A 14,241-nucleotide genomic window follows, 5' to 3' on the forward strand; every position below is an offset into this window, starting at 1 on the left:
TACGATTTTCAGCTCCACAGCTGAGGTGGTCTAATACAAGCCACCTCCTCTCAGCCTCCGCCGTGGCCTCCAAAGTAGACACACTTTTGGTTTACAAGGATGGCTTCACAGTAAGCAGGACAACATTCAACTCTTGCATGATCCCAGACAAGCATAAGATACACTGAGAGTCAGAGGCCCAGAGCGGACAAGTTCCACTTCTCGTGTCATTTGCCATCTTTTAAAAAAGCATCCATTTCAAGTCTCATCCTTTGATACCAAAACTAAAGAGGCAGACAACATCATCTAGCCTTGAGGTGGATCTGGGGTAACAGGATTGAAGCTCTTTCTGGGTATGAATGTCACTATTTTCGAATGCCATGAAAATAATTTAGGAGACATGATAAAATTTAAGGCATATCTCTATAAATAAATCACTGCCATCATTTTTACCATTAGCATGAAACTACTATCCAGCTCACACAAGAAGCGAAAGTATCTGAAAAAGGAAAAATCCTTCCTAGAGACAGGGCTCCTTTTGAGGTATTCCATTATGAATTAAACTGAAAGGAGGTACAACAGTAGCTCAACTACAGCAGAAAGACACTAACTTCAGAGTCCTGGACTTGCCCCTTGCAAGCCAGGTGTCACTGTGCATTCTGAACAGAGCTGTCAAAGTGCAGGAGACCCACCTCCGCGCACACGGGATGGATGCCGATGGTACTGTCCAGCTGCTTTTTCGTCAGCCCACACTTCAGGGCAGCTGCAAAGCCTTGTGTCACTTCTCCAGCATTCGGACCCAGTATGTGGAAGCCCACAACACGTTCCTAAGATGTAAAATAAAGGAATACAGTTACATTGATTCTTTCCCTCTTAACAACCTAGAATGTGGACCTGGTCTATTCTAAAAACCCTGATCAGAAATGATTAAAAACTTGTATTAATACTTGCTAAAAGTGACTTAGGCTGGAGATACTCCAACAGGGGACCAGTAGAGTGTGGTAGTTATAAGCAAACAAGAAGGGAGAAAAAAGAGTCAGCCTTGAGCAATGAGGAAGGAAATCATTAAAAGCAAACATATCTACAACTCCATAAGCAACAAAATGTTCTGGAAAATGTTTTCAAAGGGCAGTTCTGTCCTCATCTCCTCTATCTGGCTGCCTCAAAGCTCCAGATAAACTACATGGGATAGCTGTAACATTTAAAAGCAGTCATTTCCGGGTGCCTGGCTGGCTCAGTCGGTAGAGTATGCCACTCTTATCTTGGGGTCGTGAGTTTGAGCCCCATGCTAGGTGTAGAAATGACTTTATAAAAAGTAAAAATCTACGGGGGCCTGGGTGGTGCAGTCAGTTAAGGCACCTGACTCTCAGTTTTGGCTTAAGTCATGATCTCAGGGTTGTGAGGTCAAGCCCCGCATTAAACTCCATGCTCAGCATGGACTCTGCTTAGGTCTCTCTCTCGCCCTCCCCTTATTCACCTCCCACCCACTCTTTTGCTCTCTAAAATAAAGTCTTTTTTAAAAAATTGGGAAAAAATAAGTAAAAGCAGTTGTTTAAATTAAAAAATCATCTTAACTAGGGCTTTGGACGTAGAAAGAATAGTTAGACTTAAAACTCTTCTAATCTGAAACCATTTCTGAAACAAACAGAGAACAATGTTGGCAACTCTGAATAAACTCTAAATCCCAAACTCCAGATACCTCTGCCAAAGGGCTGAGAAATCTGGTGCATTCTAATGTTCAGACTTCCTGACTGAGCGATTCCACCTCCTCATCACAGATAAGGCACCTCAGGCTGCTGGGTTCACAGCCTTACCTAAGGTTCAATCATGGCCTGGAAAACAATCAGGAAGGTTGTCCTGTTGCCAAAGTACTGTAATAATATTCCTCCTTGAAATCTTGCATTATTTATCCTGCCCATTGTGGGTTTAGTATATGGATAAAGCACTAAACACACTGCACTTAAAATATACTAGATTTATGCTTAATAATATGGATAGATCTCAAAGAAAGAGATTTTTTTAAAAAGTTGCAGGCTTCTGGGGGAACACTCTTAAACCACAGTGCATAATGCTTACGGATACATAACAGGCAGCAAACGTAAAAACAGGAACAGGTGAGGCACTCACATCAAAACAGTGTTGCTTCGGGGGCTAGGGAGGAGTACAGGATCGAGAAGGAATACCAAAGACTACACAGGCATAGGGTAATGCTTAAGAGCATGGGATCTACACTGCCTGGGATTAGTTCCAACTCTGCTATGAAGGAGGTAAGTGAGCTGAGCACAGTCACTTAACCTCCCGGTGCTTCGGCTTCCTCATGAACAGAAAGGATGGAACAAGAGTACACGCCTCACAGGACTACATAAGAACGAAGTTAATACACGTGGACCTCCAAGTAGTACATGGTACAGAGTAAGTACTCTGTAACATCAATTGTTACAAATTTCTTCTGTGAAGGTTTCTCTCTTATAAGAGAAAGGCTCTAAAGCAAACACACCAGAGTGTGACCATTCTTTGAATCTGAATGGTCAGTACTTTCCCCATCTTCCTGTAAATGTTAGTATTTCATGTAAGAAAAGAATAAAAGCCTGGCAAATAAACACTGGAAAAACCAAGCACAGGTAGACACTATGAAGTGATTGACTCAAAATGAATAAAGCATATGCCTCACGGATGGTCAAGTTCTAGAAGCATGCTTTTGTATAAAACTGCTCATTACAGATGAATGACAAGTATTCACCTTTTCTAATACTATTTTTGTGTCTGAAAATAACTGAAAAGAGTATCAACCTCCTTATCGCCTCGACCATTTTAATTAAGATGGGCTCATTAGCAGTGAAAACTATTTTTCATATTATATTTAAAAAGTGTCATTTGAGGGGTGCCTGGGTGGATCAGTCAGTTGAGCATCTGCCTTCAGCTCAGGTCATGACCCCAGGTCCAGAAATAGAGCCCCGAGGCTGCTATTACTCCTCTGCTAGCACTCTCTCTCACATGCTCTCCCAAATAAATAAAATCTTAATAAAGTGTTACTTGAACAAATGACACAACAGTGAAAAAAAGACAACAGACCACATACAAGGAAAACAGATTTGCTTGGTCTGAAGGAAAATGTGGCGGTTTCATTGACTGCTCCAAGCAACAAGCAAGTGAACGATCTCCTGCTTGAGGGAGACCCCAGACAGCTGGAGAGAACATCGCACACCTTCCCTTTTCGTCTAAAGCAGGATTGATAGTTAATGTATACTCAAAACACTTTAAATGATAAAAGCTATGTGTGCAAAGGAAATAAGTGCATAAAATTGTTCTTTATGTCAACAGCATCCTAGTGCCTTCATTTACTAAATGCATCTAGAATGATCCTTTTCATGGGAGAACCAGATTTTCCTATACTGCTCTCTGAGGCAGTAGTTTCTCAACAGGGTATATGTTCAATTATAATTATATTCAAATCCCCAAATAAGAAAAGTCCATTTATTTGGCTTTTAACTATGGATTCTTTAGCATGATTTACATTTTTACTCACGCTTTTTTCTTTTTAAAGGTAAGATCCCAGCTAAGTTAAAAATACAGTTCTCTTCAGATACAATCCACAAGTATGTGTGTGTACATGCATGTGTTCTGAGTATGGGAACGGCAGCCAAAAAAGACAGAAAATCCAAGCATGTCTTCAATCACTTTATAGGAATGGAAGTAAGTCCTGTGAGGTCAAGAAGTTTGCCCACAGGCTTTTCGTTACCGGTTGTTACATTCAGCACTCACCAATGAAATCTTAAATCAGAACCCAATTAAGAGCTCTTCCTCGGGGCACCTGGGTGGCTCAGTGAGTTAAAGCCTCTGCCTTCGACTCAGGTCATGATCCCAGGGTCCTGGGATCGAGCCTGCTTCCCCCTCTCTCTCTGCCTGCCTCTCTGCCCACCTGTAACCTCTCTCTCTCTGTGTCAAATAAATAAAAAATATCTTTTTTAAAAAAAAAAAGAGCTCTTCCTGCTGCACATTCTCATTAGGGCCAGCTGCTTAGGATATAAACATGTGTTACTCCTGTTCTTTTTCATTTTCTCATTATTCCTAGAAGTCACTGACTTCATGGCTTTTTATGAACACACACAGTTCTAAGTCGTTTCTGTGGTCTGTGCTCGCAAGGTTGGGGGGCCTCTTGACCCTGTGCAGGGACCCGAGCTGAGGACGCTGAGAGCAGACCAAGTGGCGTCACTGTGGCCCTTGCCCTCAGTGTCCACACGGCTGGGAAGACCAACAAGTAAAATACTACAGGAATGCATGCCCATGATGTGATTAAAATAGAATTACGTATTAAAAACAAAATGAAGTTACTGAAAAAAAGGATTCAATGAGCATTTCACTTACATTGTCTTTGATATTACAGATTACTTTTGCATAACATTTGTTGTTATCTCTTGATGGAATTGTCCACTCCAACGGCCAGAAGTAACTATGGTAAACCTGAGAAGATAAACAAACAATTTCAGACCCATTATCTTAAGAAGTATGTTTGTCAAACACCAGCTGTGGATTAAAAATACTGGAGGCTCTTGATACTCAGACTTCCATTAAATAATAAGATCCATGCAATAAATAGGAATTTGTTCAGATAGTAAATGACCTTAAACTTGTTGTCAGGCCCCTTTGCTAAAGGCTCATCCCTTAATTATATCTCAATCTCAGAAAAGTAAACCTTAAGTAATAATAACAACAGAAAGCAAGCAAACGAGAGAAAGAAGCCAGGTAATTACTTGCTGTCTTACATCAAAAAAACAAGAGAAAAAAATAACCCAACACTATCTTGCACAGGAATGACAACTTTGGGCAAGACACAAGTAAGGCACCAGGAGCAATTACAGCAATTATCCAGTTCCTTCCTTGATGCTTCCAAAGACATTCCCTCCTTTGGAGGAATTTATAATTCACCGAAAGCAATGAAGACAACAAGGAGGGAGGCAGGGAAGATGAGAGGCGGAAGGGTGCAGGTATCTTGACTGATGCTTCATAAACTTAAATCTGGGTGACTACAGAGATTTTTTTTTTCCACCTTCAGCTGCCAGTCTTAATTCAAAACATTTATGGTTGGCTACCCCCCCCTTTTTAAAAAGATTTTGTTTATTTATTTGACAGAGATCACAAGTAGGTAGAGAAGCAGGCGGGGGTGTGGGGGGGGGGGAGCAGGCTTGCCGCCGAGCAGAGAGCCTGATGTGGGGCTCAATCCCATGACCCTGGGATCGAACCCCACATCAGGCTCCCTGCTCGGCGGGGAGCCTGCTTCCCCCTCTCTCTCTGCCTGCCTCTCTGCCTACTTGTGATTTCTGACGGTCAAATAAATAAATAAAATCTTTAAAAAAAAAAATTTTTTTTAACATACCGATTATGTAGCCATTACAATAAGTGTTCTTTGATGTTATAATACAATGTGAACTTAAAAAAAAAAAATGTGGGTTACAAAACTGAATACATAGCATCATAGTATCACAATAATTACACAGGGAAAAGATGGTTAAAGAAATTACCCCAAATTGCTAACAACTGCTGTGTTACCAACACAGATGTATGGATAACTGTTTCCTATTTCCATTTTCAAAATTTCAACTCAAATACATTACTTTTATTTATCTTAAAGATGTTGTTTCTTTATTTGAGAGAGTCAGAGAGGCAGAGTGAGCAGAGCAAGGAGGCGAGGGAGAAGCAGGCTCCCCAGGGAGCAGGGAGCCCAACTCAGGGCTCAATCCCAGGACTATGGGATCATGACCTGAGCTGAAGCCTGATGCTTAACTGACTGAGCCACCCAGGCGCCCCAAAGGCATTACTTTTATAATGAAAAATGCAAATTCTAATAAAATGAAAGCCAAAGCCTGTCAAGAAAAATGAGATACATATTAAGAACCTTAAAACAGGGGTGCCCGGGTGGCTCAGTGGGCTAAGCCTCTGCTTTTGGCTCAGGTCATGATCTCAGGGTCCTGGGATCGAGCCTCACATCGGGTTCTCTGCTCACCAGGGAGCCTGCTCCGCACCCCCCCCCCCCGCCTTCTCTCTGCCTACTTGTGATCTCTCTCTCTTTCTGTCAAATGAATAAATTTTTTAAAAAATCCTTAAAAGAACCTTAAAACATAAGAATCTTTTGGTAGGGAAAAAAAAAAAAAGAATCTTTTGGTAGGAATCTATCTTCACAAAATAACCAGAGAAATACAGTGAATTATGAAGATGTTCATTGTTCTATTTATACTATAAACAATGGTTTAAATTATTTTAGCACATCCCAAAATATTTATGTCATTCTTAAATAACGCTGTTTTTAGGGTGAAATGCTCATGACCTAACATTAACTGTAAAATAGAACAGAAAATTGCACCCAAGACTTATGTACCTGCAATTATACATACACACACATATACACAATATATAAACATACAGAAAGAGACCAGAAGGAAATATGCCAAAATATTAACAGCAGTGATCTCTTTATGAATTACAATTTCCTTTTTTATATTTTCCTAATTTTCCGAACTTCCTATAATGAGGAGATACTATTTTTATAGTCAGAAAATGTTACTCATGATGTACTAATAAGACCAAGATGTTACATGCTACTGCTAACGCATATAATAAGAAAAAGATAAAGAGATTTAAAATAGGCTTTTATTTCACAAAATTTACTCGGATTTACAAATCTGGTCTTCTGGAAGGTTTTAATGGAAACTTTTCTCCTGAATGATTTAAAGCACCAGTCTCTTTGGGTAGCATTGTGTACACAAAAAATAGTGTATTTCACACGTATGGTTCCTGGACTGTGGAAAGTTAGAAGAGGCTAATGGTACCAAAAAACCCAAATGTCACTAATAGAATGGTTGAAATGCTGTTAATTTCCAGTTTTCTTCTTTGTAATTCCCTCTATTTTTCATATTTACAACAATATTGTTTTAACAATAAAAGGAACCTTAGTAAAAGCGGTTTCAAAAAATGGAAGTATTACTGGGTCAGCTGATAAGACTCAAAAACGGAAGGCAGATCATATCCAAGTGTTCTATCAACATTAAACTTCCTAAAAGTGGTAACTATAATGTGGTTACTTAAGAAATACCCTGTTCACAGGAAACACACACTGAAGAATTAAGGAGTAAAGGGGCATCTAACTTCCTTTCAAAAAGGTGCAAGGAAAAAAAACATAAAGAGAGATAAAAAGAGAATATGAAAAGTATAAAACAAATGGGCAAAATGTTGACAATACATGAATCTAGATTATAGGTTAATGAAAGGTCTTTGTACAATTTTTCACCTTTTCTGTATGCTTGAAATTACTTTTAACAAAAAGCAGCAGTAACTTAACACAGGCATAAAGAATATAACTTACCTCAATATTTTCTTCCCCAAATCTCTCCATAGCTTTCTCCTCAGAAAGACCACAGGAACCATATTCCAATGGAGTAAACACAGTTGTTGGAACATTTTCATAGTCACACTGTTTGAGAAGGAAGAAAAGAATTAATACAGGAGAAATTAAAACTCAAAAAAGGGTATACATCAAAGAGGTTCAAAATCAAGAGGGGAAAGCAGACTAATAAATTTCTACCAGAAAGTATGGGAAGTCGCAACCCCAGGTATAAACCTACTACACTGAGAACCATTAACTCATGCAGCAGTTGTAACAGAGGTTTGAAATCTGGCAAGATAGTCCTGAACAGGTTCATCTGCCTTCTCCATCCATCTACCAACTGATGTCAACAGTAAGGACACACTTTTTCTCCCTTTATAAAGCAGCCAAAAACAAGATGAGGGTATGCAATGCTCACATTGGTGACAGGAATTGACAGACTTCTTTGGAAAATCAATTAGGTAATACCAGTTAAGAGCCATAAAAACCTTCTTCGCCAAGAACCCCACTCCTGGAAACCTATAATTTACTGTACGGAAAAAGCTACATGCTTTAATGGGGCATGGCTCCAGTTCTCCTCAACAGTGGTAACATCGTGAGCAGCTTTCAGATGCAAACAGGAAAGTAGCTCTGCAGTATACACTACAGCCACTGAAGTGGAAGGCCACAGAAACAAAGTCACTGGTAGTACTTCCAAAGCATATCTTAATGATGTTAATGGTAGAAATGACAAAGATTCTGAAGTCAAACAAGTTTGTGAAATGCAGGATTAAATAAATAAACCGGGTTCTCTACAATTGATTTCTCAGTCTTCAGTATACTGATACAAAGTGAGGAAGAGATTATGTAAATATCAAATGTGTTTGTAAATGTGATTTGGTAAAAACCTGCAATCACATTTGTACATAGAGGGGAGCCTAAGTAACATTCTGCATTTAAAATATCAGATATTCAATTCCCCTTGAAAATGGTAGGGTAAAATCTTTAAAACCTGTCTCCCTCTAGAAATAACAAATATAATCCTTTTTCTCTAAACAGAACATAAACCCTTGGAACTCTGAATCAAAAGCACAGGCAGACATCCACGGACAGCCATCATGGTGTATCAGGGACCAGAATTACCCTCCTGCTCTCAACAACAAGAAAACCAGACAAAGAGCAGGCAACACTTTCAGACACTGGACAACAGGCAGTGCAGGACTGTGATCCCTGACAGAAGGGAAACAGATGAGGCGAGGCCAGTGGTTTCTTGTTTACTGTCCAGAGCACTAAGAACTGGGGGCAAGAGCAGGGAGCTCAGAGCCCAGAAGTGTCTTGAGTCATGGAGACACCTGGAATCAAGCCCCACATCAGGCTCCCTGCTCAGTGGGAAGTCTGCTTCTCCATCTCCCACTCCCCTGCTTGTGGAAAGTTCCCTCTCTTGTTGTGTCTTTCTCTGTCAAATAAATAAATTAATTAAATTAAATTTTTTTTTTTTTTTTTTTAAAAGAACCACTGGAGAGCAGGAGGCCCCCAAATGACCAGAGCTCTTACAGGACTGGAAATAGCTCCTGTTCCCTCAAGTCAGAGTAGAAAGAATTCATAAAGTAAAGAGAATGGGGTAGTGGTAGAACTAAATCAGCCCTAGATATAAAGATGGCTATTGACAGACCCTAAAAAAGCACAAAAGCAAGTCTTACAAAAGGATAAAACTAATTCCACGTAACTTAATGGGCTGCCAGAACAAAATCCAACAATGTATAAAGGAATTCAATAAAACCCAGCACCCAACAATGTAAAATGTACAATGTTCACATCCATCCAAAATAACAAAACACGCAAAGAAGCAAAAACAAGCGAGCCAATACCAAGAAGAAAATCAATGAATAGAAACAGACACTGAAAATGAGATGATGGAATCACCAGAGGACACTCAATGAGCTATTATAAATATGGTCTGTATATTCAAGCAAATAGAGAAAAACATGAACCCGCTGAGGGGAGAAAAGGAAAACATTTTAAATAAATAAAACTTGTAGAGATCGAAAAAAACTATTTGAAGTGCAAACTACACAATATGGAATTAATAGCCTTAGTGCAGACAATCAGCAAACTTAAAGACATCACAACAGTTTTTGAAAAAAATAGAGAACAGAAACGGGCTTAGGACCATGAAAAGTACATCAGAAGTGAACCAATATTCATTAATTGGAGGCTGAGGGGAAGAAAGGAAGAGGGAAGACAAATGAGTAGCTGAATATTTTCCTAATCTGATGAAAAGGATAAATAGATAAATCTAAGTAAGAATCTTGACAAGCCCTAAGCAGAGTAACTGTAAGGAAAAGAATGCCACGACTTACAATAATTTAGCAGTAATTGCTAAAACACAGTGATAAAAGGAAATCAGAACAAAGAACAAAGATAAAAATGATAACTTACTTGTGTTCAGAATCCATGCAACCAAAAGATAACAGACAAATCACTAGCTATTTAAAGAAACACAGTAAATCTAGAACTCTATATTGCAAGAAATATCTTCCAAAAAAACTGGAGGCAAAATAAACTTAAAAACAAAGAAACAACAAGTAGAAAAGGAATTCACCAGGAGCAGACATGCACTAAAATAACTATAAAAGGAAATTCTTCAGGCAGGAAAACAGTGTATCAAATGGAAATCTGGATCCATATAAAAGACAAGTTGTCCCAGTTTCAAACTGCAGGTTCCAATGGACTTAAATGGATGGACTGTTGTGGTGTAGCCTGGAAAATGTAATCCTTGTCTCCAACACCTCTATTTGGAGAATACACTACACAGTTTTCACAACAATCAACTTAATGAACTTTCAGAATACAACCTATCCTGCAGTTGAAGATACATATACTATGGCTTCTGTATGGTTTTCACATAAAATATTATATATATAAAATATATGTATATTGTTTATTTTTAGTTTTAAAGTAGGCTCCACACCCAACACAGGGCTCGAACTCACAACTCTTGAGATCAAGAGTTGTGATCTACCGTCTGAGATAGATGCTCTACCGACTGAGCCAACCAGGCACCCCTAAAATATTCTATATATACTAAAAAATTGAGTTAACAAATCAAGTACTGCCTTAATAATAAAGTCACTCATGTTTACTGTTTGTAAAAACAAAGTATTTCAAGTGTTTGAGAGCAATTCTAAAATAAGATCCAAGAAACAACAACTGGTCATTCTGCTGACATGTTCTGTCATATTGTGCTTTAAACTGGTCTGTGTGTCTTATCATGTGGCTTTTTAAACAAAGGGCTTAGTGGAATGTCCATCATTTACAGGCTGACTCAGCTTTAGTTTGTTTTCTTTCAGTTTTTGAAATGATAAAAACTTTTCTTCCCTTCATTTGGGTTTCCAAAAGAACGAAGTATTTTATTTAATGGCGAATATTTTTAAGTTTCAGAAGTTTAATTATTATTAAACGTTAAAAATTTTTATTTAAATTTCCCCAATGTGTTTTCCACTTCATTTTATTTAGGAAAATTATGTGTTACATAAATGTTTGCAAATTTGGTGGATTCTTTAATTCTTGAGATATCTTTCCTATCCCCTATTCTTCTATAATCTATACTTGCAAATCTTTGTTAGGCAATAAATCACCATGATTAAGACAGCAATACTTACAGTCAGAACTGGACTTCCTTTATGCCTGGGCTGCCGCCCAGCCTTGTGACCTCCTACAGTTACCTAATTTCCCTGTACACGTCATCAACCTCCAGGGACGCCCGGAGGCTGAATGAGATAAGGCTTACAGAGCACTGAGCTCAGTGCCAAGCACGTGGCAAGCACGCACCTGTAGCACTTTGTTTCCCTTTCTTCCCAAAGCTCTTGTGAAGTGCTGACAAACAGAGGATAGCAATTTTTGAGGAAGGCACTGCACTAACACCCACAGTTCAGTCTGGACTCCCTTAAAATCCCATAATGGTTTTAACTCAGCCAGGTGCTAATGGTAAGCTAAACTTTTCAACAGAAAAGAGATCTTTTCTGAGAGCTGCTCCTTTAGGAGGAGGACAGATATGGATTCTTTCACCTTCTCAGGTATGCGGTAAAATTCTTAACACAGGTTGGGCAAGATTAAAGAGATTATGCAGTTGCTTAAAAAAAAAAAAAATGTGTGTGATTTGCCCAAAGGCATTTAACCTAGATATCTAATGGCATTTCCATTTTATTTACTGTACTAAAGGACAGACAGACCAGTGAGATTTCAAACGCAGAGATCTGAACAGCACCTGTTTATAATATAATTCCCTGAACGGTAAAGGCATTTGTCTTATTATTAGAGTTAGACTAAAAATAAGGGGAAAAAAACCCATAAACCAGAACAACAAAACAGCAAGAGAGGGAAGACAAGCAGGGGAGCGGGAGAGGGAGAAGCAGCAGGCTTCCCACTCAGCAGGGAGCCCGATGTGGGGCGTGATCCCAGGACCCGGGGATCATGACCTGGGCCAAAGGCAGATGCTTAATGACTGAGCCACAGAGGTGCCCCTAAAAAAAAAAATCACTTTAGAACATTAATATAACACATTAAACATTCCAAGAGCGGAAGACATATTTTTTAAAATGACAGAATAATAAAGCCTAAATATTGGTTTAACAGCTTTGCACATTGATACTATTACCTAGATCCCCAAATCCTTTTAAAGCCTAGATAGGTGCCATAAAAGGATTTAGAAAATTATACTTAAATTGGTAATAATGAAATTAATGTAAAATGCAACCATTATGCATATATGGAACACAATAGCGCTGAAATTTGATTAACCGAGGTCATTTATTCCCAGTGTGGTCCCCAGAATGACAATTTTTATAATAAAGTCACAAAGGTACAGCAGACTTAACAATGTCTTGGTTGGAATACAGTTAATAGAGCACAGCTAGGATGCCATCAGCAAGATAGCTAAATTATCCAAGACCTGGAAAACTTCACAGCTACCCCTAACTAGGGAACTGGTAGTACTATTAGTAACAGTATCAATACTGCGGAGCCTGGGCGCTCAGTCGATTAAGTGTCCAACTCCTGGTTTTGGCTCAGGTCGTGATCTCATGGGTGGTGAGTTAGAGCCCGGTGTAGGGCTCCACGCTCAATACAGAGTCCGCTTGAGATTCTCCCCCGCCCTCTGCCCCTTTCCCACTCACATAGGTTGTACGCACGCTCTCTCTCTCTCTCAAATAAATAAATAAATATTTTTAAAAAACAAAACAAAAAAATACCATAAGTAGGTGTCAGCCACAAACTCACCTTCACATTGGAGCCAGCATAAAGCCTCTGAGCCAGCAATCTTCCTGCCTGGATTGCTACTGGCGTGAGCTCCAGCTTCCCCTCCAGTATATCCCCAATGGCATAGATGTAAGGCACATTGGTCTGCTCTTCATCTGTGACAGGTATTTTTCCAGTCCTGAAAATTCATTCAGTTAAAATCAATTACCACTATTATGTAGAATAAAATCTCTTTTCTCCCAAAGCAGCCCAAAACTGTGATCCTAGCTAAGGGCAACATTCAAATGCATTAAAATTAAAAATACATGCATACAGGGTGCATAGGTGGCTTAGTCCGTTAAGCATCTGACTCTTGATTTCGACTGGGTCGTGGTCTCAGGGGCATGCGGTCAAGCCCTGCAACAGGCTCCACACTCAGCGCAGGGCCTGCTTAAGATCCTATCTTCCTCCGCCTCTCCCCACCACACCACTACACCCCCAATATGCACACTCTCCCTCTCTAAAAAAAAGAAATACCTACATAAAATAAAATAAAAATTTTTAAAAATACATTAAAAGCTTAGAGACAATTCTGGAATAAGAAAACTGTAAGGAACCCTGGAGGAAAACTACAACAGTGGTTAAGAATATGTAGACTCTACAGGTGACAGGCTGGCTGGGTAGAGGAACATACAACTCTTGATCTTGGGATTGGTTGTGTGACCCCCATGTTGGGTACAGAGATTACTTAAATAAACAAATATTTTAAAAAAAGAAAAAGAGGGGGCACCTGGGTGGCTCAGTGGGTTAAGCCACTGCCTTCGGCTCAGGTCATGATCTCAGGGTCCTGGGATAGAGTCCCGCATCAGGCTCTCTGCTCCACAGGGAGCCTGCTTCCTCCTCTCTCTCTCTGCCTGCCTCTCTGCCTACTTGTGATCTCTCTCTGTCAAATAAAAAAAAAATAAAATCTTAAAGGGACACCTGGGTGGCTCAGTTGGTTGGACGACTTCCTTCGGCTCAGGTCCCGCATCGGGCTCCCAGCTCCATGGGGAGTCTGCTTTGCTCTCTGACCTTCTTCTCACTCATGCTCTCTCTCACTGTCTCTCTCTCAAATAAATAAATAAATAAAATCTTTAAAAAAATAAAATAAAAAAAGAAAAAAAGAAAAAGAAAAAAGAGGGCTCCTGGGTGGCTCAGTTTGTTAAGCAACAGCCTTCAGATCAGGTCATGATCCTAGAGTCATAGGATCAAGTTCCCCATCAGGTTCTTGTGCTCCCATTCTGTGTCTCTCAAATAAATAAATAAAATCTTTAAAAAAAAAAAAAAAGTGTGGCTCCTAAATAGTAATAACCAGGTCTGTTGCTTATCACCTCTATGATGTTGGAAGGGCTATCTAATATCTCTCAGCTTCGTTTTCCTACCTATAAATGGGAGACACAGTAACGGAAAAACTACCAAGAAGAAAAAGGATATCATCTTCTACCTTAAGGGGCTGTGAGGACTGAATGAAAATGTGTACAAAGTAAGTGTTTGCTGTTAACATCACACAAAATCTAAGCTTTGGACCCACTGGAACAAGGCTAGCAGGTTTATTAAGTCATCGTAACATTTGGTCTGCTAAATCTTACTGGTGACCTCCTCAACAACTCTGTCTTTTCATCTTAGTAAAA

General features: G+C 39.4%; 1 protein-coding gene across 3 annotated transcripts in view; it reads right to left on the reverse strand.

Moving 5' to 3' along the window:
- Positions 1 to 14,241, reverse strand: part of TXNRD1 (thioredoxin reductase 1) — a 116,928-nt gene that overhangs the window by 12,678 nt on the left and 90,009 nt on the right. For all 3 annotated transcript variants that reach the window (XM_082739075.1, XM_082739076.1, XM_082739077.1), the window contains 4 exons: positions 12,614 to 12,770; positions 7,337 to 7,444; positions 4,345 to 4,440; positions 672 to 806 (listed from right to left, as the gene is read on the reverse strand). In XM_082739075.1, coding sequence (XP_082595201.1) covers positions 672 to 806; positions 4,345 to 4,440; positions 7,337 to 7,444; positions 12,614 to 12,770 — 496 coding nt within the window. The remainder of the gene's footprint in view (positions 1 to 671; positions 807 to 4,344; positions 4,441 to 7,336; positions 7,445 to 12,613; positions 12,771 to 14,241) is intronic.

This window comes from Mustela nivalis (genome assembly GCF_964662115.1).
Source record: "Mustela nivalis genome assembly, chromosome: 7".
Lineage (NCBI taxonomy): Eukaryota > Metazoa > Chordata > Mammalia > Carnivora > Mustelidae > Mustela > Mustela nivalis.